At 37.6% G+C, this 26,497-nt stretch overlaps 1 protein-coding gene across 3 annotated transcripts in view; it reads left to right on the top strand.

Moving 5' to 3' along the window:
* Positions 1 to 25,458, top strand: part of PSMD1 (proteasome 26S subunit, non-ATPase 1) — a 105,241-nt gene extending 79,783 nt beyond the window's left edge. Inside the window, exons 19-25 of one of the 3 annotated variants that reach the window (XM_027118680.1) lie at positions 1,772 to 1,874; positions 7,424 to 7,593; positions 9,321 to 9,413; positions 10,846 to 10,932; positions 11,502 to 11,648; positions 23,097 to 23,252; positions 25,242 to 25,458. In XM_027118680.1, the coding sequence (XP_026974481.1) occupies positions 1,772 to 1,874; positions 7,424 to 7,593; positions 9,321 to 9,413; positions 10,846 to 10,932; positions 11,502 to 11,648; positions 23,097 to 23,243 (747 nt within the window). In that variant the 3' untranslated portion in view covers positions 23,244 to 23,252; positions 25,242 to 25,458. Of the gene's footprint in view, positions 1 to 1,771; positions 1,875 to 7,423; positions 7,594 to 9,320; positions 9,414 to 10,845; positions 10,933 to 11,501; positions 11,649 to 12,215; positions 12,396 to 23,096; positions 23,253 to 25,241 lie in introns of those variants that run through there. The other 2 variants (XM_027118697.1, XM_027118687.1) reach the window with 2 other exon arrangements.
* The last annotated feature ends 1,039 nt before the right edge of the window (positions 25,459 to 26,497 follow it).

Raw genomic sequence — 26,497 nt, 5'->3', positions numbered from 1 at the left:
TTCATATAGTCCTTACAGCAGCCGAAGAAACTGAGACTCAGAAAAGCCAAGTAACTTACCCAAACAGCTTATTAGAGCAGAGGTGTTTATAAGCCAGTGTTGTCTGACCCTATGTTACTCTGCGCTGTATCACAGTGTGGCCTCCCCGACCAAGATAAATGAAAAGGGTAAGAGATTCTGAAAGAATATGTAATGCAGATAAAATCATTATATTGGGAAACTCAAATTCAATATTTTCTGCCTTTGGCAGATTTGGGGAGCTCTGGTGATCATGTGCTTCTTGAACAAGCCGACTCCTTTCTGGGTGCTTACCATTTGAAAAGCACTTGGTGGGAAAATAGAGAAGTGTAAGACATGGAGGAAGCATAAAATATTTCCCTTATTGTCACCCAAAAATCAGATATTTTGATGAGAACATATATTTTATAAATATTATTTTCTAATTATAAAAGTAATATATGTTAATTTTAGAAAATACAGAAAATAATAAAGAAGCGAACAAAAATTACCAGTAATCCCTCCCTGAATGAGTCAGCATATATTCCATTTTGCTGTGTTCTTTTTTTTTAAGATTTTTTTTTCCCTTTTTGTTTTTAATTAATTTTATTTTTGGCTGCATTGGGTCTTCATTGCTGCGCGCGGGCTTTCTCTAGTTGCAGCGAGTGGGGGCTACTCTTCCTTGGCGTGCACAGGCTTCTCACTGCGGTGGCTTCTCGTTGCGGAGCACGGGCTCTAGAGTGCTGGCTCAGTAGTTGTGGCTCGCAAGCTCTAGAGCACAGGCTCAGTAGTTGAGACACACAGGCTTAGTTGCTCCACGGCATGTGGGATCTTCGTGGACCAGGGATCCAACCCGTGTCCCCTGCATTGGCAGGCGGATTCTTAACCACTGCGCCACCAGGGAAGTCCCTTGATGTATTCTTTTGGTAAGAGTAATTATTGTGATGTGTCCTCTGAAAATTGATGTGTAAGCATAATGAAAATCTTTATTGTATATGTGAATATAAATCCAAAATATGCCTCACACAGCTGCAGTGAAAGGTAGTTTGTTGTAAGGTAGAATTGAAGGACTGTGCCGATTAGGAAATCTGTAGGTTGATGGTGAGCAGAAGAGGTGTAATTCAGAGTTCACTGAAAGCCTTAGTGTTCACTTGAACTGTTTAAGCCTGCTGACTAACAGTGGTACAATATGAAATCACACTCAGCATTCCCCTGAGTCTGAATCATCCACTGTGGAATGAGGATTGAAAACAGAGCTGGTGCTCCCATACCAGAAAAGTCATGACATCCATGATTTCAACCATGGGACTGTTCTGCCTTCAAATCCGGTCCAGAACCCTCTCTTTTTTTTTTTTTTAAATAAATTTATTTATTTATTTTTGGTTGTGTTGGGTCTTCGTTTCTGTGCGAGGGCTTTCTCTAGTTGCGCAAGCGGGGGCCACTCATCATCGCGGTGTGCGGGCCTCTCACTATTGCAGCCTCTCCTGTTGTGGAGCACAGGCTCTAGGTGCGCAGGCCCAGTAGTTGTGGCTCACGTGCTTAGTTGCTCCGTGGCATGTGGGATCTTCCCAGACCAGGGCTCGAACCCGTGTCCCCTGCATTGGCAGGCAGATTCTCAAACACTGCGCCATCAGGGAAGCCCAGAACGCTCTCTTTTTGAATGTTGTGAATCAGAACTCAGGTTTCATTGCCATTTGAGCAGTCTATTCCCCGCTCGAAAATGACACAGCAAGTGAATAGAACTAGACTATAATTGTTTTTCTTGTTCCTTCAGGTGAATCAGTTCAGACAGCTGTATTCGAAAGTCATCAATGATAAACACGATGATGTCATGGCCAAGTTTGGCGCTATTCTGGCCCAGGGCATACTGGATGCAGGTAAATGTTTTTAAATCTTCCATATTAATTTGTCTGTTTAAACTAAATCTAATGAAATATATGTTCTAACTATATGACAATGTAGAAATGGAGTCTGGGACAAATTACTCCTGGAGAAAATTTGGAGCCTGTAGTTCATAGAAATAATTTAGTAGAGTTAAGACTGCAGACTATTACGGTTTGAATCCCAGTCCCTTTACAGTACTAGCTATATTTCCCCTCTTTATGTCTGTTTTCTTGTTTTGTAAGGTCTACCTCATAGTGTTGGTGGATTAAAAATACATGTAAAGCAACTAAAACAGTCCCAGTCACTTAGTAAAGTGCTCAGTGAGTGTTGGCTGATTTCTTTTCCTTTAATTTTCTTAATATATATCAGTTTTAAACAGTTTGACATTGGAATTTTTTTGAGGAAAAAATTAGGTTTTAGACAAACTCTAGCAGCTAAATCATCCTAAAATAAGATACATGGAATATTTGCCTAGTAAATGCATAGCACACTGTACCAACTGGCTCCTGACTTCACATTCTTCACCACTACACTATGGTTTATTTAGAAAGAGATGGGCTACCCTTTCAAGATAGAATGGTGGGGCTTCCCTGGTGGCGGAGTGGTTGAGAGTCCGCCTGCCGATGCAGGGGACACGGGTTCGTGCCCCGGTCCGGGAAGATCCCACATGCCGCGGAGCGGCTGGGCCCGTGAGCCATGGCCGCTGAGCCTGTGCTCCGCAATGGGAGAGGCCACAACAGTGAGAGGCCCGCGTAACGCAAAAAGAAAAAAAAAAAGATAGAATGGTGTGCTTTAGTACCTTGGACTTGGGGTTCATTCAGCCTATTCTTTAACTGTTATTACTGGTGATATCTCACTCAGTAGGGTAGAAGGGAGGAAGCATAACTATTTCATTCAAGTGTGAGATTCTTTTTCTAACTGTACCCTAGGCATGTAGAATATAATCTTTTTCATTAATCTTTGCTAATTTGGAAGGTAAAAAGATAGTATCTCAAGGTTTTCATAGTAATTCTATTACTAGATGAGCTTTTCTAAAACTTGTTGGTTATCTTAATTTCTTCTAATAAAAACACTGTTAGCCATATTTATTGCAAATATTCTTTTATTGGTCAACTAGAAATGTGTTTATATTTCTAGTGAAGGAAATCAGAGAAAGAAGCTGAAGTTTTTGATATTGTAAGTTTTTTTTGTTAACCTTGTCAGGTTTTGTACTTAGAGTATTTTTAGTCATATTAAGATTTTCAGCATCCTTATTTTTTAATTTTAGGTAATCTCCCTTATATATAAGGCTTTTTAAAAAAATCTGTCTCCTTTCTAATTTGATTATATTATCTTTTTCTTAATTAGATTTGCTAGAGATTTCTCTTTTTGTTTATATGCTATTGCTAATCTTTTTTTCCCCTAAATTCTTTATTTTTGCTTGACTCTTATTTGCTTTTTCGTTCTTAGAATGTTGGTGCTGTTTTCTAAATTTTTTTTAATTAATTAATTTATTTATTTTGGCTGAGCTGGGTCTTAGTTGCAGCACGCAGGATCTTCGTTGCAGCATGTGGGATCTTTAGTTGTGGCATGCGAACTCTTAGTTGTGGCATGCGAACTCTTAGTTGTGGCATGCATGTGGGATCTAGTTCCCTGACCAGGGATCAAACCCGGGCCCCCTGCATTGGGAGCGTGGAGTCTTAGCCACTGGACCACCAGGGAAGTCCTTGTTTTCTAAATTTTTGAGGCAAATACCCTTCTCTTTTAATCCATTTGTCTAGTAAAGTTTGTTCTGTTTTAATTTTCCAAGAAGTTGAGAGTTTTCTGCTTAAATTTTTAGTGTTTAACGTGCAATTTATATTTTTCTCTCTTTTTAATTTAAAGATAGTTCGTTGCAGCTGTATATAAATAAGGACAGTATTCTATAGATACTTTAGATGAAGTAAACCATTTCAGTTCTTGATGGTATTCTCTCCCATGTATAAATGATATAGACATTGACATGCCATAGTTTCTCCTTTCTCATTCTTTGCCACCTTCCAAAATTTTTATGTTTACATTGTCATAGCTCGTAACATTTACATACTCTTGTGAAATCATAATTCTCACAGTTTAGTCTTAGTTTCTTATTTAAAGGGATTCAGTGCTCACCACCATTTCTTTTATTGCTGTTTCTTTTTCCAAGGTATCTATACTAAGACTTAACCCTTAACTGACTGGATTTTGTCAGTCTCTAGTTTACATTCGGGTTCACTCTCTATGGGTTTTGATAGATGCGTAATGATATGTATCCACCTTTACAGTATCATACAGAATACTTTCACTGCCTTAAAAATCCTCTGTGCTCTACATTTGCATCCCTCCCTCCCTCCCCACCCCCGCACCCCCAGTCCCCGGGCAACCACTGATCTTTCTGCTGTCTCTATAGCTTTAGTTTTTCCTTTTCCAGAATGTTATATAGTTGGAATCATACAGTATGTAACCTTTTCAGATTGGCTACTTTTGGTAACTGGTTTTTAAATAGGATTTAGAAGTAACATTTTACTACTCCATAATCTTTTATGTTTTCTTTTAGCTGCTAGTTTTTGAAGTTTGTGGTTTTAGGCTTCAACCCTTTACTCATTCTTTAGTACTACTAAATTAGAGTCATTTGTTACGAAATTGGGGAGAGAATAATTCTTTGTTTTAGCTTTATTCTGCCATCTTTACTAGAAGTCCTCTCTCTGGTTTCCCCTCCTTCCTCTTTGAGCCCTTCGCTCCTTCCATCTTTTTTTGGGGGAGTGTCTGTTTGATCTGTGGTGAACCAATCAAGTTTTGATGCTTCTTTCCATTTCTCTTTTTAGTGTCATTAAGTACATGAATGTCGTGTACTGCCATATTTGCTATTAGGAGCATAAGATTATTTTCTTACCCTTTTTCACTTTGCTAATATCCTTTCTTCCTGGAAAACATTTCTGCAACTGCATTAGAAAAAATTTTAGTCCTGTAATTTCTCTCTCAGAAGTGAATGGTAGTAGAGAAAATCTGGAGAGGGCAACTTCAAAGGAGTGAGTAAAGTTTATGAGAACTCACTCAATGATTTGGTTTCTTCAAGGAGAAAAGCTGAAGATTAAGAAAGTTTATGGTGAAGTTTGTAAAACTGTGCAAACACTATCAACAGAATAAACTTGCCCTTGTTTCATATTAAATCTCAAACTATTAGAACTAAAGGCTAGTTTAGTTTCTAAGTCTGAAGAAGATAGGTTTCATTGAAATAAAAGAAAATTCAGCTTCAAAACTTAGATCAAATATCACATTCTCTAGGAAGCCTTTCCCCCCTCTTCTACTGTATTCAGCCTCCACCATGTAGGTGGGCCTAGTACCCAGTTATACCTAACATAATACTTTTGTGCCTTATTTTAATTATCTAATTATCTGTCTTCACTAGATTGGAGGCTCCTTGGAATCTTTTTCAGTATTTCAAAATTTTTAATATATTGTAAGCATTCTGTGAATGTAGGGTTTAGAATAGGGAAGAATATAAGTAGACAGTAAAAGTATAACTCATTCCTGTTGGAAAAACACAATTAAAGTATACCTGATTTATTTCTAGGTAAAATCTTAAATGAAATATCTGTAGAGGGAGTATTAAGAAAATCTAGGTTATTTGGTTGAACAGTAGAACGCTGATTCTTATAAAAAATGCTTTTTGGCTTAGTAAAGTTAGTACTCACTTCCTAACTCCAAGCAAAACATGAAGGCAGGACTTCCCTGGTGGCGCAGTGGTTAAGAATCGGCCCGCCAATGCAGGGGACACGGGTTCAAGCCCTGGTCCGGGGAAATCCCACATGCCACAGAGCAACTAAACCCGTGAGCCACAACTACTGAGCCCACGTGTGACAACTGCTGAAGCCCATGCACCTAGAGCCCGTGCTCCGCAACACGAGAAGCCACCGCAATGAGAAGCCTGCACACCACAACAAAGAGTAGCCCCCACTCACCGCAACTAGAGAAAGCCTTTGCATAGCAACAAAGACCCAACACAGCCATAAATAAATACATAAAAAACATGAAGGTGTCTGTGTGATACTGAGATGAAGAGAAGTGAAATGTGAGCAATGGAAATCCAGAATTGGAATTCATATTAGGATGGTGACTAGGCACAAACAAGCCTTATTTTTATGGGCTATATTATATAAACTAAAAGATTCGTGTCTCAAAGTTCTGGGGTCCAACACTAACACTGTTACCATAGGCCAGAGGCTGCAACACAACAGCCCATGGGCCATACCTGCCTTAAATACGTTTTTGCCTGCCTAGCAAAATTTGCAAAATTTTGTCCGAAATCCAGATTCAAGTGTACTCTTAAAAACAAAATTACATAGTGACCCTGGATCTAACACCCCTAGTAACATGTCCTCTTTAAATATGACACGAACTTTTTTTTTTTTTTTTTTTTGGCAACACACGGGCCTCTCACCGTTGTGGCCTCTTCCGTTGCAGAGCACAGGCTCCCGACGTGCAGGCTCAGCAGCCATGGCTCACGGGCCCAGCCGCTCCACGGCATGTGGGATCTTCCCAGACCGGGGCACAAACCAGTGTCCCCTGCATCGGCAGGCGGACTCTCAACCACTGCGCCACCAGGGAAGCCCGACATGAACTTTTCAGTTTGCTTCAATTCACACTGCTTTCAGTCCAACTTTTCTCATTTGTTTACCTGACCAGTTCCTAAAGACATTCAAGTTTGCAACCCCTAAAGCCTCCTAGAATCTCAGCCTTATGAGGTCCCAGTAGAGATCTTAGCTAACTGATACTTGGATCTTAGTTCTTGTTCACTAGCTTTCAAACTATGTTTCTCTGCACTCCCTCAAGGGAAAGTCTAGGGGACGTGGAAAGAGGTAGATTTACAGGTCAGATTCAAGCCCCAAATCTCTTCTGATTTAACAGAATTAGCTCTGATTTCATTGTTTTACATATTGTGCTTCCTCAAAAAATTTTTTCAGTTGAATCAAGGATTGGATATTAAAATTTTTCTTTTGTTAGTGGTAGTGCTCTAGTTCAAATGCTCAAGTTCAAACTCTCATTTTGCCAATGGGAAAAAAAACTTTTAGAGGTAAAGTGATTTGTCCAAGATCACAAGGCTAGTTAATCTTGGAGCTGCCTGCATTCAGACATGACTAAAGCAGAAAGAATAAAAATAAGCAAACAGTATTTACCTCTTGTCTCTTTGCCACTGTTTACAAATATGATATGTACTAAAATTTTACTTTTTGTTTGCACATTAAAAGCCAATGTACAATATAGATTAATATTTAATTAAGCATACACGTTCTGATATCCTTCAGGTTTAGTTTTTGAAAAATGCCTATCTATATAGAAAGAAGTTCTAAATTACCCTTAGTCCAGTATTTCCAATTTTGGACACCCTAGATAGCTCATTGGCTAACTAATTCCAGTGACTTCATATTAGATTTTAGAACTATACTCTCAAAATAATCACCAAATTTTTCCCTAGTGTAGTACTTAGAAATCTTTATTATTGCTCAACTAGATTCATGTTTATGATTTCTCTCCTTTTCTACAGGTGGACATAATGTCACAATCTCCTTGCAGTCCAGAACTGGGCACACCCATATGCCTTCTGTGGTTGGCGTCCTTGTCTTTACCCAGTTCTGGTTCTGGTTTCCTCTTTCACACTTCCTGTCATTGGCTTATACCCCTACCTGTGTCATTGGCCTTAACAAGGACTTAAAGGTATATTTGTGAGACCTCAGTTTTATATTGTATCTTCACCATATCCTATTTGCCACCCACTCACGAGGATTTTCATAAAATCTTAAAGATTAGTTGGCATCTTATTAATAAAGTATTTTCCCTTCAGACTGAATCATCACCTTATTGAGAGGAGTGTGTTGGTGGAAGTTTTGAAAATGAAGTCTTTTTACTAACTGCGTAACCTTGGGTAAATCAATTGAGAGGGATTGGTAAGAGGGGGGCAAAATATAAAAATATGCAAAGGATTTATAATCACTGATGAATTTTATTTAATATTGAAGGTCTGTGAGAGCTGTTGTAGGATTTCATGCAGATAAATGAGATTTGCATTTTAGAAACATTCTGATATCAGTGGAAATTTGTTACAATGCTATTGCAATAATCTGGGCAAGGAAGACGTAAACTAAATCTTATTAAGGAAGGAAGGTTTGAGACAGGGATATGTTTCAGTGTTATGTGATGCTAGAGCATTTGATGGAAGAGAGGATTGTTGCTAAAGGGAAAACAAGATAGGAGGATGTCCGTTTGGTAGTGGCAGAAAGCAAGACCAGCAGTGAGGAGCCAGGGACACTGACAGAAAACTAGTCACTTAAGTCAAAGACTTAAGGTGATACATTCCCTGTCATCACACTATCCTTTTTTTTTTTTTTTAAATGAGATTTTTGCTTATGTCTTTTTTCTCAGTCCTATGGCCTGATGAATCACTTTCTTGGTCTTGCATCCTCTCAGAGGCTTTTTGATCTTTAAATAACTCTTACATTTGGTCATCGCCATTGTTAAAACATTCTGTTAAGTTTTCAGAGTGGAAAAATTTTAGGCCAAAAAATGGCTGGTAAAGATTGAGTATTTCATTGAATTGATTTTTTTCAGTATAACTGTATAGCCAATTAATTATCCTCTAAGTGTTTCAGTATTAAACTACTCCCATTTGTAAATATTGAGCAGTTTTATCTCTCAGAGCAAGAATCTTTTGTTTTCCCAATCCCTAACATTTAACATTGTGGTTAAACATACTGTATAATCTTTAGGGACTTCTTCCTCTGGCACACAATTTTATGATCTCTGTTTCCATTCCTTACAGTGAAAGTGGGATGGAAAAGACAAGATTGCTTGTCCTAGTAAATGTGATGCTCATTACCATTCTCTTGGGTAAATAGAGAAAAATTCAGACTAGAGAACTTTAAACCTGGTCAATAAGTAATGCAAAGCCGACTTTTCCATTAGGCTCATGCTAGACTCTTGTAAGTTGTGATTATATGGTGTAGAAACTGTATATGGACGTGTATAGGTTGTTACTGTGGTACAAGGAAGGGACGTGGAAGTTAGGAATGCAGGTTAGATAATCAGATGACACTTTACAAAGAAGGTAACAGTTGATCTGACGCTCACACTGTGAGTGGGACTTAACGCTCTGAAGCAGGATGTGTGGTCAGTAAAAATGAAAGGGATGCCTGTTTAAAGGCACAGAGCTTGAAGAAAGTATAGGGAACCACAGTAGTTCTGTAAAGCACCTCAAAACTAATTCAGTGAAACAAGAGAGATGCCTTTAAGGGAGGAGTGGTAACATAATTGAATAACTGTGTAATTTAGCCAGGATTGAAACTTCTGGCACCCCTTGGCATCTGTATGCTTGTTAAGAGCATAGAATACTTAAATCTTGATTTTGATTATTTTAATAGAGGGGGGGAATTCTCTTATTTCTTCAGATGCCGAAAGTTCAATATAAATCAAACTGTAAACCATCAACATTTGCATATCCTGCCCCTCTGGAAGTACCAAAAGAAAAAGAAAAGGAAAAGGTAGGTTTTTTGCTACTTTGGGCACCATTTGTACCTATATAGGAGCTGCTTAGTGTTTTACTTGGGTTTGTTTTAAATATTGTTATGTTTTAAAGTAGGTATTTTTAAAGTAATACTTCTCATAGTAAAATCGAACGTTACACAGGAATAGAAAGTGAAAGCCCTTTTCTCTCCTGGTCATCCAAGTCCCATGTTGCAGGAATCACAATTTGTGAATCCCTCCAAATGTTTTTTCTGCACATAGCTATACTTTTTATACCACAAATCGAATTATTCTGTGTGCTGTTCTGCATCTTACTGTTTTCACTTTAACAGTTTTTTAAAAAAACTTTCAATGTGTATTGATCTCTTTTTCCAAAGCTGCAGAGCAATCCCTTTATGTATATATCATTGTCTTACCAGTTCTTTATCTGATAGACATTTAAGGTTATTTCTGATTTGTCACTGTTACAAATGGGACTGGAATAGAGTTTTTATACGTGTATATTTGTGCACTTGTACAAGTATATCTATAGGTTAGGATCTTAGATATGGAATTGCTTGATCAAAAGTAATGCACATTATTTATTTTTATAAGTGTCAACTAAATTTCTTTTCAAAATGGATATAACCAATTTATACTCCTCCCCACAAGCATGAAGACACTCACTGATACGTGTTAAGTTAAAGTATGGTGAAATTGAGAGCTGTGCTTGCCCCTGTAGTTTTCTCAGTAAAATTACCCTTTATGACACTTGAGGTTTAGGGAAATGATTTTTTCCCTCAAGAAAATGTTCCATATTAGCCAGTTGACTATTTGCTGTAAATGTTATAGTTAAGTAGGGATAATTATATAACTGACCAAATTTGCGGGTGGTAGGTGATGGTATCCTTTGACAACAGTATCTTGTTCATCAGCTGTGTTTCAGGGCCCCCTCCCTTTTGAGTCTAAAACAAAGGCAGCTTTACACCATTACTGCCCAGCCTTTCGAAGTACCTGTTTCACCTTTGATTTCAATGAGACCCATCAAGGAGGATAATTCTAGGTTAACGACTCACCCACTGTGGATTACCATTGTAGGGCATCTAGTCCAGTGAGAGATATTTACGACCAGGTTTGGAGAAAATTTTTGTTTTCCAGTGCTTTCCCTATGAAGTAAAAAAGGATGTGGCACCCAAATCTCTATCTTAGAAACTTATCATAGCAAATTCACATCCAAGGTATACTACAGATCAGAAAAAATTAGAGTTATATTGGACACAGGCCTCTAGGAACTAAAGATTTACCTGATGACTGTAACAGTAAGTTATCTTTATATTCCCAGATTATTTTGTTCTTTATGATACTTACTACCAGGAAACAGAATAGTACTGTAGAACTGAATTCTCATTGGGCTTGTACATTTGCGTGTAAGTAAGGGATTAAAATGATTTACCCTGTTCACTCCTCTAGGTTTCCACTGCTGTGTTATCTATAACTGCCAAGGCTAAAAAGAAGGAAAAAGAAAAGGAAAAAAAGGAAGAGGAGAAAATGGAAGTGGTAGGTATAACTTGGTGGTCATATGGGTTGATGTAGCTTTCTCTGTCATGGTCCAGATTCTTCCTTAGTTGAACATTGTTATACCTTGCTCTTGGCTTCCTTTAAATAATTATCCTGTTCCAAGCATGGAGACTCAAAATTTTAATTGGAAGAGACTTTAGAAATTATACCCATTCATGGGAAGAATAGAAGGGTACAAATCAAAAATGAGTTCTTGGAGGAAATGACAACTAAAATGAGTTTTGAAGGGCAGAGTAGGATTTTCATTAGACAGTGAGATGATGGTGGTAGAGAGAAAAGCCCTTTCAGGCAAAGGGAACATCATTTATTTTTGAATATCTGATGATAGAAAAACCTTCTCACTCTTTACAACTAAGTTAAGTATCATTCTCACCCCCAAGCAGAGTTACCATCTCTCTTGTCTGAGTCTGGTATCACTTTACTTCTACTTCCATTATGTCTAATCCTAACTACCTTTTGCACCCAATAGTTGCTCAGTAAATTTATTAAACATTATTCAGTGATGTAGAACAGAAGTGAACCTTTATGGGGCTATTTTTCCCCCGTAGGATGAGGCAGAGAAAAAGGAAGAAAAAGAGAAGAAAAAAGAACCTGAGCCAAACTTCCAGTTATTGGATAACCCAGCCCGAGTTATGCCTGCCCAGCTTAAGGTCCTAAGCATGCCAGAGACCTGCAGATACCAGCCTTTCAAACCAGTAAGTCACCAATGGCCCTTAACTATATACCAGTAGGATGTTAATCTGTAGGGCAATGGAATCTTTATAGAGAAGGATAAATCTCCAGAGTACTGGGAAAAGCTCTGTAGTGCTAATAAATCTCTTAGCAAAAGAGGACATTCCCTTGCATTCCATATAGATTTGGGGAGACTTTTCTTTGTGTGACCCTGCAAACATCCTTCATCTACCAAAGGCTTACATCATGGAAGTTTCTAATACAGCATAGTGATTTGGACTACAGACTCTGGAGCCAGACATCCTGAGTTTGAATCCTGATTCTACCACTCTCAGCCTATGAGACCTTAAGCCAAGTACTAATCCTCTCTTCCTCAGTTTTCACTACTATAAAATAAGAATTATCATCCTTAACTCATAGGAATGTGATTGAACAAGGTAATACATTTAATACATAAGCACTTAGAGTGTTCTATTTTACAATTAGAAAAGGATCTTCACGCCATTTAATTTATTCTAGGGCAGAATGTTTCATGTTAGAAACGAATGCTGATCAGAAATTTGAGCCATGATAATGTCTTTATTTTCTAGGTTCTTGTATCTCGAAAACTAGAGAACCATTAGTAGACATATTTAATACATTCAAATCCTGGACCTGTCTCAAATGTCATAGACAAGATTTCTAGATCCTTATAGAAAAGTAAACCCATTCTCATCAGCTTGAAGGTGGTCCCTGATGGTGGTGACAACTCTTAACCACAATTGTGAGTCAAGCTCTTACCTGACTAGATTATCAGCTAGAGGAGACAAGCGCAGAGGATGGAAGATATTTAGTGGAAGAGCTAGAATTGGGCGGAACTGAGTTTATATTGCAGATCTGCTGTTTCTTAGCTGTGTAACTGAGACAAGTCATTTGATTGCTTCGTCTTTCAGTTTCCTCATCTAATAATTGGGATGGTGATACTACCTACCGCCTAGGAATATTGTAAAGATTAAATAGGTTGTTATATGTGAAACACTTAAAACAACATGTGGAACATGGTAAATCCTCAGTCAGTGAATATTACTTGGTGGTGGTGACAAATCATCAGCCATCTGTGGGCAGCAGGCAGTCAGGCCGGGAAAGACGGAATAGCTTGCAGGTCTTCTCCCATCTCCTATTAATTTTGCATTACTAGGACCTAATACTGCTTGGTCTGTAGTGTCGAATGAATGAATTAATAGAACCACTAATGGACACATTAAATGTAGTCGCTATCTAATCTGCAACCCAGCTCGCTAAAGTGACATGTTTCTGGAGAATATATTCTAACAGCATCCTTTCAAAACTGCTCATGCTGGAACAGGTATATTAGTACACAACTAGTGAGTACTTTAAGCACACAAAACACCTAGTGATTTTGACAATTATGAAGAACTAAAGAGAGCAAAGTATATGCTCAGTGTCATGAGGCCATATGAGGAGACTGGTTTTCCTCAGCTGGAACTTAAATGATTGTTAAGCCTTTGCTCAAAATAAATCCGAGGAAGCTGTAACAGTTGTTCATTTACAAGCGAAAAGATTTCTTCTGTCTGTGCCTGGCTGACTATTGAAGGTGTGCCCCAATCACACACATAGCCCCTCAGCAAAGACTCGGAGACTTATTGTTCCACGTGTTTAAGGAAATCCCTGGCTAGTCATTAGCTGTCCAATCAGGTAACTGAGAGAAGACTTCAGTGATCACACACAACAGAAAACACTTTATAGAAAAGTCACAAAACAGACAACAACAGCAAACCCTGGGGAGAGGTGAGAATCTGATCTCCAGAGTTGCCACATTGTATTATTTAAGTGTCCAGTTTTCAACAGAAAATTATAAGATATACAAAGCAATAAAACATGACTCATACACAGGAAAAAAGCAATAAATAAAACTCTCTCTGAGGAAGCCTAGGTGTTGTACATAATAGGCAGACTAAATCAACTAAAATATGTTCAAAGAACTAAAGGAACTATGTCTATGGAACTAAAGGAAAGTATAAGAATGTTATCTTAACAAATCATGAATATCAGTAAAGAGATAGAAATTGTAAAAAATAATCAAATAGACATTCTGGATTTGAAAAATACAATAACTGAAATGAAAAATTTGCTAGAGGAGCTCAACAGCTGATTCAGGAAGACTTGAGCAAACTTGAAAATAGGTCATTTGAGGAACAACAAAAAAAGGGTGAAGAAAAAATGAACAGACCTGTTAAAAGCCAAGCATACCAACATACACAGAAATGGGCTAATGGGAGTCCCAAAAAGAGAGAGAAAATTATAGAAGAATATTTGAAGAAATAATGACTGAAAACTTCCATAATTTTATGAATAACATTGATCTACATATCCAGGATGCTCAGTGAATCCAAGTAAGATAAAGAGATCCACACCTAGACACATCATAATCACACTGTTGAAAGACAAAGAAGGATTCTTTTCTTCTTTTTTTTAACTGAGGTAACATTGGTTTATAACAAATGTAAGTTTTGTGTATACCACATTATAATTCACCTTCTGTATACACAGCAGTATGCTCACCACCAAAACTCTAGTTTCCATCCATCACCATACAATTGACCCCTCTTTCTCCATTTCACCCTCCCGCACCCCCCAAGAAGTTACTGTTTTCTCTATGGTTTTTTTTTTTGCTTTGTTTTGTTTTGCTTGTTCATTAATATTTTTGTTTTAGTCCATATATGAGTGAAATCGTGGTATTTGTCTTTCTCCATCTAACTTATTTCACTTAGCATAATACCCTCAAGGTGTATCCATGTTATTGCAGATGGCAAGATTTCATCCTTTTTTTATGGCTGAGTAGTAAGTATTCCATTGTGTGTGTGTGTGTGTGTGTGTGTGTGTGTGTGTGTGTGTGTGTGTGTCACATCTTTTTTATCCATTCTTCTATCGATGGGCACTTAGGTTGTGTCCATATCTTGGCTGTTATAAATAATGCTGCTATGAACAGAGGGGTACATATATCTTTTCAAATTAGTGTTTTCATATTCCCAGAAGTGGAATAGCTGGATCATTCTTTGAGGAATCTGCATACTGTTTTCCACAATGGCTACATCCATTTACATTTCGACCAACAGTGTACCAGGGTTTCCTTTTCTCCACATCCTCTCCAACCCTTGTTATTTTTTGCCTTTTTGATAATAGCTGTTCTAATGGGTATGAGGTAATATCTTGTGGTTTTGATTGATTTGCATTTACTTAATAATTAGCAATGTTGAACATCTTTTCATGTGCCTGTTGGCCACCTGTATCTTCTTTGGAAAAATATCTATTCAACTCCTTTGCGTTTTTTAAATTTAGTCATTTGTTTTTTTATTGGTCAGTTGTAAATTTCTTTATATATTTTGGATATGAACCTCTTGTATGATGGATATATGATTTGCAAATATCTTCTCCCATTTGGTAGGTTTTCTTTTCATTGATGGTTTCCTTTGCTGTGGAGAAACTTTTGGTTTGAAGTAGTCCCATTTGTTCATTTTCACTTTTGTTTCCCTTGTCTGAGGAAACATATCCAGACAGATACTGCTAAAAGCAATGTCAGAAAGCATACTGCCTGTGTTTTCTTCTAGGAGTCTTACGGTTTCAGGTCTTACATTCAAGTCTTTAATACATTTTGAGTTAATTTTTGTGTATGCTGTAAGAAAGTGGTCTGGTTTCATTCTTTTGCATTTGGCTGTCCAGTTTTCACAACACGGTTTATTGAAGAGACTTTACTTTCTCTACTGTATGCTCTTGGCTCCTTTGTCGTAAATTAGTTGTCTGTATATGTGGGTTTATTTCTGAATGTTCAGTTCTGTTCCATTGATCTGTGTGTCTGTTGTGTCTATTTTTCTGCCGATACCATGCTGCTTTGATTACTACAGGTTTGTAGTATAATTTGAAATCAGGGAGTGTGACACCTCCAGCTTGGTTCTTTTTTCTCAGGATTTCTTTGGCTATTCCAGGTCTTCTGTATTTACATTTTAAAATTTAGGATTTTTTTGGTTCTATTTCCGTAAAAACAAATGTCATTGAGATTGTGATAGGGATTGCATTGAACCTATAGATTGCTTTAGGTATATGGACATTTTAATATTGTTAATTTTTCTAATTTATGAACATGAAATGTCTTTCCATTTCTTTGTATTTTCAGTTTTGTTCAACAATGTCTTATTCAGTTATCAGTATATAGGTTTTTCTCCTCCTTGATTAAACTTACTCCTAGATATTTTATTCTTTTTGTTGCAATTGTAAACGGGATTGTTTTCTTAGTTTCTCTTTCTGCTAGTTCGTTGACTTATTTCACTGAGCATAATACCCTCCAATTCCATCCATGTTGTTGCAAATGGCACAATTTCATTCTTTTTTATGGCTGAGTAGTATTCCATTTATTCTTTTTTATTCATTCACCTGTTTATGGACGCTTACATTGCTTCCATATCTTGGCTATTGTAAACAATGTTGCTGTGAATATTTCAGTGCATATATCTTTTCAAATTAATGTTCATTTTCTTCAGATACATACCCAGGAGTAGAATTGCTAGATCATCTGGTAGTTCTAGTTTTAGTTTTTTCAGGAACCTCCATACTGTTGTCCATAGTGGCTGAACCAGTTTACATTCCCACCAACAGTGCACAAGGGTTCCCTTTTCTCCACATCCTTGCCAATATTTGTTATTTGTGGTCTTCAGTAATTCTTAAGATTATGAAGGGATCCAGAAAAATTCTTTATCAGATGAGTTGGAGTTCAGAAAATGTGGTCACAGAACTCTAGACCAGAGGGACCCCACCCTGTGGCCCGAGTCTGCTCTCACCCTGTCCCCAGGGTGGCCAGCTCACCACCCACTCCCTGGTCTTTTTTCCTCTTATCTGATTTAAAAGACAACTGTACAGTGCAATCATAAATTGGTGTTGATGTGTACACACTGTATAAAAATGTAATTTGCATTAAAATATGTCTTAGTCTGTTCTGGCTGCTATAGCAAATTGCCACCTACTGTTTAAGACTGGGTGGCTTAAACAACAAATCTTTCTTTCTCACAGTTCTGAGACTAGAAGTCCAAGAACAGGGTGCCAGCATGAGCAAGTTCTTGGTAAAGGCCATCATCCCAGCTTATAGACAGCCCTCTTCTCATTGTATCCTCACATAGCAGAGAAAGACAAAGCAAACTCTCTTCATGTTTCTTCTTATAAGGGCATGAATTTCATTCCTGAGGGCTTTGCCTTCATGACCTAATTGCATCCTAAAGACCCAACTTCTCATACCATTACACTTTGTGGGGGTGGGGTAGGATTTCAACATATGAATTGGGGGAGGGGACACAACATATAGGTATGTTTGGCACATACGTGAGCCATACAGAACCATGTCTGGCACACAGTATGTGTATACTAAAGTTGGATATTGTTATGATTCTTACTATATAGTGCAAATAAATTTCTATCTGTTTAATCAAAAAAGGGGGAAAGACTCAAATTACTAAAATCAGGAAACAAAGAGGAGACATTACTACCAGCCTTACACATTACTACCAACCTTACAGAAATAAAAGGATTATGAGAGTATACTGTGAATAACTATATGTCAACAAATTAGGTAATTTAGATGAAATTGACAAAGTCCTAGAAAGACACAAACTACTACAACTGACTCAAGAAGAAATAGTAAATCTGAATAGATATATAACAAGTAAAGAGATTGAATTAATAATCAGGAAGCTATAAAGAAAAGCCCAGGGCCAGATGGCTTCACTGGTTAATTCCATCAAATGTTTAAAGAAAAAATAGCACCAATCCTTTACAAACTGCTCTTAAAAAATACAAGAGGAGGAAACACTGCCAAACTTATTCTGTGTGGCCAATATTACTCTGTAGTAAAACCAGGCAAAGACATTACAAGGAAAAAAACTACAGAGCCAATAATTAATGTTCACAAATTGGAAAATTTAGTATTACTCAAGATGGCAGTACTCCCCAATTTGATCTATAGATTCAACACAGTCCTTATCAAAATCCCAGGTAACTTTATTTTGCAGAAATATACAAACTGATCCTAAAATTCATATGGAAATACAGGGGACCCAGAATAGCCAAAACAATCTTGAGAAAGAAGAGCAGAGTTGGAAGAATCACACTTCCCAATTTCAAAACTTACTTACAAAGCTACAGTAATCAAAACTGGTATTGGCATAAGGATAGACATCCAGATAAATGACTTTAAATTGAGAGTCCAAAAATTTATGGTCAATATGACTTTTTTTTTAATTGAAGTATAGTTGATTTACAATGTTGTATTAGTTTCAGGTATACATACAGCAAAGTGATTCAGTTATACATTTATGTATATATCTACTCTTTTTCAGATTCTTTTCCATTATAGGTTATTATAAGATGTTGGATGTAGTTCCCTGTGCTATACAGTAGGTCCTTGTTGTTTATCTCTTTTATATATAGTAGTGTGTATCTGTTAATCCCAAACTCCTAATTTATCCCCCCCAACACCCTTTCCCCTTAATTTATCCCCCCACACACACCTTTCCCCTTTGGTAACCGTAAGTTTACTTTCTACAGTATTATCTGAGTATACTTCTGTTTTGTAAATAAATTTGTACCATTTTTTTAGATTCCACAGATAAGTGATATGATATTATATTTGTCTTTGTCTATCTGACTTTCTTCACTGAGTATACGATAATCTCTTGGTCCATCCATGTTGCTGCAGATGGCATTATTTCATTCTTTTTTATGGCTGAGTAATATTCCTCTGTGTGTGTGTGTGTGTGTGTGTGTGTGTGTGTGTGTGTGTGTGTGTACACATATATATACCACATCTTTATCCATTCATCTGTCAGTGGGCATTTAGGTTGCTTCCATGTCTTGGCTATTGTAAATAGTGCTGCTATGAGCATTGGGGTGCATATATCTTTCTGAATTAGTTTTTGTCTTTTCCAGATACATGCCCAGGAGTGGGATTACAGGATTATATAGTAACTCTGTTTTTAGTTTTTTAAGGAGCCTCCATAGTGTTCTCCATAGTGGCTGCACCAATTTATATTCCCACCAACAGTGTAGGAGGGTTCCCTTTTCTCCACACTCTCTCCAGCATGTATTATTTGTAGTTTTTTTTGATGATGGCCATTCTCACCTGTGTGAGGTGATAGCTCATTGTAGTTTTGATTTACATTTCTCTAATAGTTAGTGATGCTGAGCATCTTTTCATGTGCCTGTTGGGCCATCTGTATGTCTTCTTTGGAGAAATGTCTATTTAGGTCTTCTGCCCATTTTTTGAGTGGATTGTTTGTTTTTTTGATATTGAGCTGTATAAGCTGTTTATTTTAGAAATTAATCCCTTGTCAGTCACATCATTTGCAAATATTTTCTCTTATTTTGTATGCTATCTTTTTGTTTTATAGTTTCCTTTGCTGTGCAAAAGCTTTTAAGTTTAATTAGGTCCCATTTGTGTATTTTTGCTTTTGTTTCCATTACTCTAGGAAATGGATCTAAAAAAAAATTTGCTGCGATTTCTGTCAAAGAGTGTTCTGCCTGTGTTTTCCTCTAGAAGTTTTATAGTATCCGGTCTTACGTTTAGGTCTTTAATCCATTTTATGGTCGATTGGTTTTCTTCAATGGGGAAAGAATAGTATTTTCAAGACATGGTGCTTAAGACAACTGGCTATCCATATGCAAAAGAATTAAATTGGATCCCTACCTTACAGCATATATAAAAATTAATTGAAAATGGATCAAAGACTTAAATATAAGAGCTAACACTATATAAACCCTATCTGTAAATCTTTATGATCTTGGATTAGGCAGTGTTTTCTCATATGTGACATCTAAAGCAGAAGCAACCGCAAAAAAAAGATAAATTGGACGTAATCAAGTTAAAAACTTTTGTGTTACGAAAGACACTGTCAAGAAAGTGGAAAAAAACCCCAGAGAATAGAAAATATTTTCAAATCACATACCTGATAAGAGACTTATACCCAAATCACATACCTGATAAGAGACTTATACATTTTTTAAAACTCTTAAAACTCAATGATTTTTTAAAAAACGTATATTTTAAATGGGCAAAGGATTTGAATAGACATTTCTCCAAAGAAGATTTACAAATGGCCAAAAGCACATGAAAAGATGCTCAACATCATTCATCATTAGGGAAATGGAAATCAGAACCACAAGGAGATACTTCATAATACCCTAGGATGGCTATAATCAAAAAGACAATAGGGGCTTCCCTGGTGGCACAGTGGTTGAGAGTCTGCCTGCCGATGCGGGGGATGCGGGTTCGTGCCCCGGTCCGGGAGGATCCCGCATGCCGCGGAGCCTGTGCGTCCGGAGCCTGTGCTCCACAACAAGGAGAGGCCACAGCAGTGAGAGGCCCGCGTACCGCAAAAAAAAAAAAAAAAAAAAAAAAGACAATAGGTTTGTAGGTTAAAGTTAGCAAGGATATGGAGAAATTGGAAGCCGCATATAGTACTGGTAGGAATGTAAAGTGTTGCAGCCTGTATGGAAACCAGTTTGGCAGTTCCTCGAAAAGTTAAATATAGACTTACATGACCCAGCAATTCCACTCCTTAGTATATGCCCAAGTGAATGTCCACACAAACACTTGTACACTAATGTTTATATCAGCTTTATACATAATAGCCAAAAGGTAGAAACAACTTAAATGTCCATCAAGTGGTGGATGGATAAACAAAATGTGATATGCACAATGCAATATTATTCAGCTGAAAGAAATGACATACTGATATATACTCCACCGTGTTTGAAACTTAAAAACCTTATCCTAAGTGAAAAAAGCCAGACGCAGAAGGCCACATAATGTATGGTTCTGTTTATTTGAGATGTCCAGAATAGACAAATCCATACAGACAGAAGTTGCTTTAGCGGTTGTAGGAGCTGGGAGTGGGGGATGGAGAATGACGGCTGGCAGATGCAGAGTTTCTTTTACGTTGATGAATGTGTTCTTGAATTAGATAGTGGAGGTGGCTGCACAATTTTGTGAGTATCCTAAAAAAAAAATCACTGAATTGTATACTTTAAAAGAGATCATTTATGTTATGTGAATTATATCTCAATTTTTTAAAAAAGGAAGGAAAGACTGCCTCTGTGTGTATACAGTGAAGAAAGAGGTGCCCCCTGACTCATTCCCTCCAGAACCCTCAATGGCAGGGTCATCAGATCCTTCCTCAGACATTGCATTTGAAAGAGGCAGCTTTAGGGTTGTTGTTTTTTTTTTTTTAATATTTATTTATTTCATTTTTTATTTTTTGGCTACGTTGTGTCTTGGTTGTGGCATATGGGATCTTCTTTGTGGCACGCGGGATCTTTTGTTGTGGCTTACGGGCTGTTCTCTAGTTGTGGTGCGCGGGCTCCAGAGCACACAGGCTCTTCATTGTAGTGTGTGGGCTTCTCTCTAGTTGCGGCGCGTGGGCTCTGTAGTTGTGGCATGTGGGCTCCAGAGTGCATGGGTTCTGTAGTTTGTAGCACGTGGACTCAATAGGTGCGGTGCATGGGCTTAGTTGCCCCACAGCACGTGGGATCTTAGTTCCCCGACCAGGGATCAGACCCGCGTCCCCTGCGTTGGAAGGCAGATTCTTAACCACTGGACCACCAGGGAAGTCCCAGCAGCTTTAGTTTTGAAAATGGGTGGCATTCCTACTCTGTTTCCTGTCCATCTTAAAAGATGTCTTATAGAGAGTGTGGAACATTTGGCAGCCGAAGTGCCCCATTGCCTCTGTCTTCCATTGTCACTAGCCTTCTCAGAAAACAGAATGTCATATATCTTATTCTCTGCTTAGAGAGTGTGAACTTTCTCTCTAACATATAAGGCATTAATAAATCTAAACCATGTAGCTATAAAAAGCTCTTCCCATATGTTGATTATATTGCAGGATTTGGGCTGGAGCATTCCAGTTAAGCATGAAATAGTTCCATTGTAATCTGGAGCCATGTATTTCCAAAATGCAGGAAGTCCTTTGGTGAACATGGGTATTTTCTGTTGAGTAAAAGATTGATCTCCATTTGGTCCTTTAGAAGGTTCAAATAAACTTTTAGACCATGGAGTATTAGGATAGTGGCCATGTTACTCTGTTCTTGGATGAATATTGGTATTAAAGGAAGGGTCCATTCATAAAATGGCTTTTCTTCAAGGAAAGCAAGCTTTTTAAGTGAAAGGATTATAGATTAATGTGTATGAATATGTATGTATTGAGAGAAGGGAAATAGTTTAGAAATTCATGAAGGCACACCAGTTTTATAGCGTGGCAGAGCAGAGGTCTGATGAGTAAAAATTAGATTAGGTTGAACTGCAGAGATGCTTATACATATATGAATCATTTTCCTAACATGCTTGGGCTTTTTTTCCTTCCCAGTAATGTGCTTTGGTAGAAATATGTTTTTGCCAGATGTTCCCTTCACTGTTGACTGATTTAATTACAGAGAGCAGCTTTCCATTTCCTTTGACACAGGCAAGCAAATAGAATAAGATTAGCACACCAGAGAAGGGCAGACAGTTTGATTTTTGAATTTACCTTTTGCTAATATGTTTGGGAGAGGGCTTAATAGAATTGCTTCTATACTCTACTTCCCTTTTGTTTCTAGTCTAGTTTTTCACTGTCTCGCATCACAAGGATTTGTAGATTATAGTGAAAAACACTCAGATATTTGTGATACTTATATTGCTCTATCATTCTGAAATTGCTGGAGAAAAATTGGCTTTTCATTTCTAGGTTGTCTCTTGTGTCCAAAATGATGGTTTTCTCACAAATGATAAAGTATCTGTTAGACTAGTGTGCGTCTCAAACTTTAACATGCATATAAATCACCTGAGGATCTTCTTAAAATACAAATTCAGAGATCTAAAGCGGGACTAAGTTTTCTGCATTTCTAACAAGCTCTGAGGTAATGAGGATGCTACTGGTACAGGACCACACACTGAGTAACAAGGCATTAGAATACCGTCTTTGGATAGTAAACATTCTCCCTGCAGTCCGACTGAGGCTGGTGCAGTACTGAGAAATACTTCTTAAATTGGGATGCATCATCCAAACAGCAACACCACATGTTCTACCATCCAGAGCCACTGGGTTAAGTTTGCAGGTACTCCTATAGATTACAGTTATCTTTATCCTTTCTTATGCACATTGGCAATGATGTCCTCATTCAGCCCTCAGACTAACCTGAAGGAATAGATCAGGAAGATTTTATTAGCCCCTTCTTACGTTTGAACAGTTTAGTTAAGTCACTAGTGTAGCATCACACAGGCACAAATGCCCAGGTTTCCTGACTGTCATCAAGGAAAGGTAGTTCCATCCCAGTTCTTTATTTCCAAATCATTCTAGTAGCCTTGAGGTACCATTTAACAAATATGCACTCAAGATTCTGGAGCATTCTGGAAATATGAGTGGAGCTTGTGCTTCTTCATTCCTTGCTCTGTTTAATAGCTGTCCATTGGAGGCATCATCATTCTGAAGGATACCAGTGAAGACATTGAAGAGCTGGTGGAACCTGTGGCAGCCCATGGCCCGAAAATTGAGGAAGAGGAGCAAGAGCCAGAACCCCCAGAACCATTTGAGTATATTGATGACTAAGGACCAGAGGTGTGTGTGGAACAAAATTGTGTATCAAGGGAAATCTCTTAGTCAGTTCTTCACAAATGTTTTATACAGAGACATGGTCTCACTTTTTCCCTTTTGTACTTAATCCCTGTTTACCTAAACAGTATTAAAATTTACCCTTCTTTGACCTCTTCATGAATATGGAATATACCAATTCCTTTTTCCTTCTTTGACTCTCTACCCTCTAGTGTTCTACCAGTGCTATTCAAAGTGGCTGGACTGCAAACTGATTTCATAGGTCCATGACGAAGTAGGGAGCTTGCTCCAGAATGTAACTCAATGCTTCTCTCATCAAAAAAGCCTTGCTACCCACTAACCCCAAAAAAGTCAGCTGAACTGACGGCTCAGTGACGGAGGTGATTTCCATTTTGATATAAGCTCCTTGTTGTGGATCAGTTATAGTTTGTGGACGGGCACTGGTCCATAGATCACACTTTGAGTAGCACAGGTCTAAATTCCTCACTGATTCTTCTCTCTCTCCCTTTCCTTTGGCAATACTTTTGGCACTAAAAGCCTTACCATTCATTTATTTGAGAAGCTATTGAACATCTAATATGTATAAGCCATAGTGCTTATAGGTACTTTGGGGTCAGTTAGACTGTAACACAAAGCTTTGTCCAGTTGAAAAAGATTATTATTATGCTAATGTCCTAACAATGTTGAAGGGGGTTTTTAGATGCAAAAAGATTGCAATTTCACGAAATTGTCATTCTGTTTCCTCCAATTTTTTTTGAATGGTCATCACGTATCTGAAGATACATATAAACTGTATAATCAAGGTTCTCTAATTCCACCCTACTACAAGTACGTTGTCAAACAAATATGAATTTATTCTACTCTTTAAAGAAAGTAAGATCAGTACCATTTATTACATTAGGACAAAAGAAAAATACATTTGAAATGTCAAGTTGCAAATCTAACGCTGTGAGTGTTACACACTAAGTAAGCAATTAATGAAAGCTTTTATAGAAATCTCAGATAAATGTTAAGGCAGAAACCCTGCTATTAGTAGAAAAATATATTCAAGCCTCCAAGACACAGTTTGGAGATTTATAACTTGCCTTCCTGCCTTTGAAAATTGTCTTCCAGCTCTTGATGGTTTCCTAAGCTTTACCCAACCAGCACATGACAATATTAATACCCTGAGCTCTCAGTCTGGGTGCAGAACTGAACTCACATTAGCCCTCTTCAGCCTTTCACAATACCTTACTGAAAACCCCCTGATTAAGTCTTTCAAGACAGCTAACTACAAAATAGCTTAGAAGTTTTCAGTTGGAAATTAGATTCTCGTTAGGTTTTTTTTCATATTTATTTATTTATCTATTTACTTTTGTATTTAGTTATTTAGTCTGCGCCAGGTCTTAGTTGCGGCACACGGGATTTTAGTTGCAGCACGCAGATTTTAGTTGCAGCATGCAGGATCTTTTAGTTGCAGCATGCGGACTTCTTAGTTGCAGCATGCGGACTCTTAGTTGCAGTATGCATGCAGGATCTAGTCCCCGACCAGGGATCGAACCCTGGCCCCCTGCATTGGGAGCGTGGAGTCTTACCCACTGGACCACCAGGGAAGTTCCCCTTGTTAGTTTTTAAAAGGGTAAAATATCCAGTCAAATGAGAATTTGGAAACTATAGTCTGTCTTAGCACGAACTGTCGTATTAGGACTGCATCAGCAGAGTTAGGGGCTATTTTGGTTTTGTTTGTTTGTTTGTTTGTTGTTTTGGTTTTTTATTTTGCGTGTTTTTTTGTTTTTTCTTTTTTTGCCACACTGTGCAACATGTGGGATTCTAGTTCTCCAACCAGGGATTGAACCCATTACCCCTGCAGTGGAAGCGTGGAGTCTTAACCACTGGACCACCAGGGAAGTCTATAGGCTAGTTTTAGACTTCAACATCTAGTAGTTTGTTTTGGGTTTTTTCAATGTTTTTAAAATAAAGAATAACCCTAGCTTCTCTCTCTCCCCGCTTCCCCAGGATTTTATTACTCACCTGAAGAAGATTGTCCAAGCTCATATTGGAAACGCCTGTGAGGAAGTTCATGCTGAGACCTGCTATTCACTGCATGTATCATTGCCTCTGTGCGGACCTTGTGTCCAAGTCTTTGGTTGAAGAGATGGTATATGACTATTTAGTGTTCTCTTTCACACAACTTGGTTTTCAAATAAATATATTAAGATCTTCAGATGGACAAGGACTTCTTGTTTGTTTTTCAGCCTGGATTTTAAATAAATGGATCTAGTACTCTTTCCTCCCACCATGAAACGCCTAAACCCAAAGAGCTAAATCTTTGATTGCTGGGATAAGTATGCATGACTTTAATATTGGTGAAAGAGTTAAACTATTTTATAGATTATTTGCAAAATAATGGAAAAAATAAGAGAGAAAAACAACCACCCTTGTTTATTACTCCAAGAATTCTCTGCATTTTTATTAATGGGATTCAAGGTGTAGGGTGGCGTCACTTATTGAGGTGGAAGTCCCTTTAATGGTCCAAGGGAAATGTAGTCTGTTTAGGCAGCTCAGAAGCTTTTTTTTTTTTTAAATAAGCTTTGCTTATTGTTTCCTGCTTTTGATCCTGTTAAGGACAATAGGTATAAATTATTTCAGTTTATTTAGCCACAAGATTTAATAATGTACCCTTTTTTTCTCCTTTTCTGACATTTTTTTCATGTTTTTTTTTATTGAGGTATAATTTAAAGGTAATAAAAAATGCAGACATTTGGTTATGTAGGGCCTTTTGTGCCTTGGCCTTCAACTATTAAAGTAAAAGTAGGTAGTTTCCAACATTTATACACGAATAACTCTTTATTCCAACCTTGATTCTTTCACTTCTTAATTTAAGATATAGCCTTCTGAGTCTGGAAAAGAAAAAAAAAACCTGTTTTTAGAGGAAACAAACTCCTGGGTAGATCAGCTCTATCCGTTCATCTACCACAGCTTTGTTGTTAGGTCCAGGTCTAAAGGTTACTGATCCCAAAGGATGGCTCCACTCGTTGATTAATTTCATTGTATCCCCTCCTTTGTAAATTCCTTGTTTCCTCAATATCAGATGATTCTCTAAAAGAGATTATCTCATTTCCTAGCCTCTCATTAGCTATGTCCTTCCTGTTCAACCTCTTAACATTGCTTGCATTTCAGACACAGTTATCTCTAACATTTCCCTTAATATATGAAATGTTTAAAAAACAGAAGTCTGTAGATGATGTCACTGTCCAAAATTGAGTAGTCTG

This window comes from Aethalodelphis obliquidens, unplaced genomic scaffold, assembly GCF_003676395.1.
Source record: "Aethalodelphis obliquidens isolate GAN/ISIS:26980383/991018 unplaced genomic scaffold, ASM367639v1 scaffold2, whole genome shotgun sequence".
In the NCBI taxonomy this organism is placed as follows: Eukaryota; Metazoa; Chordata; class Mammalia; order Artiodactyla; family Delphinidae; genus Aethalodelphis; species Aethalodelphis obliquidens.
The sequence above is the reverse complement of the archived record's forward strand: the minus strand, read 5'-3'. Positions and strand labels throughout refer to the sequence as shown.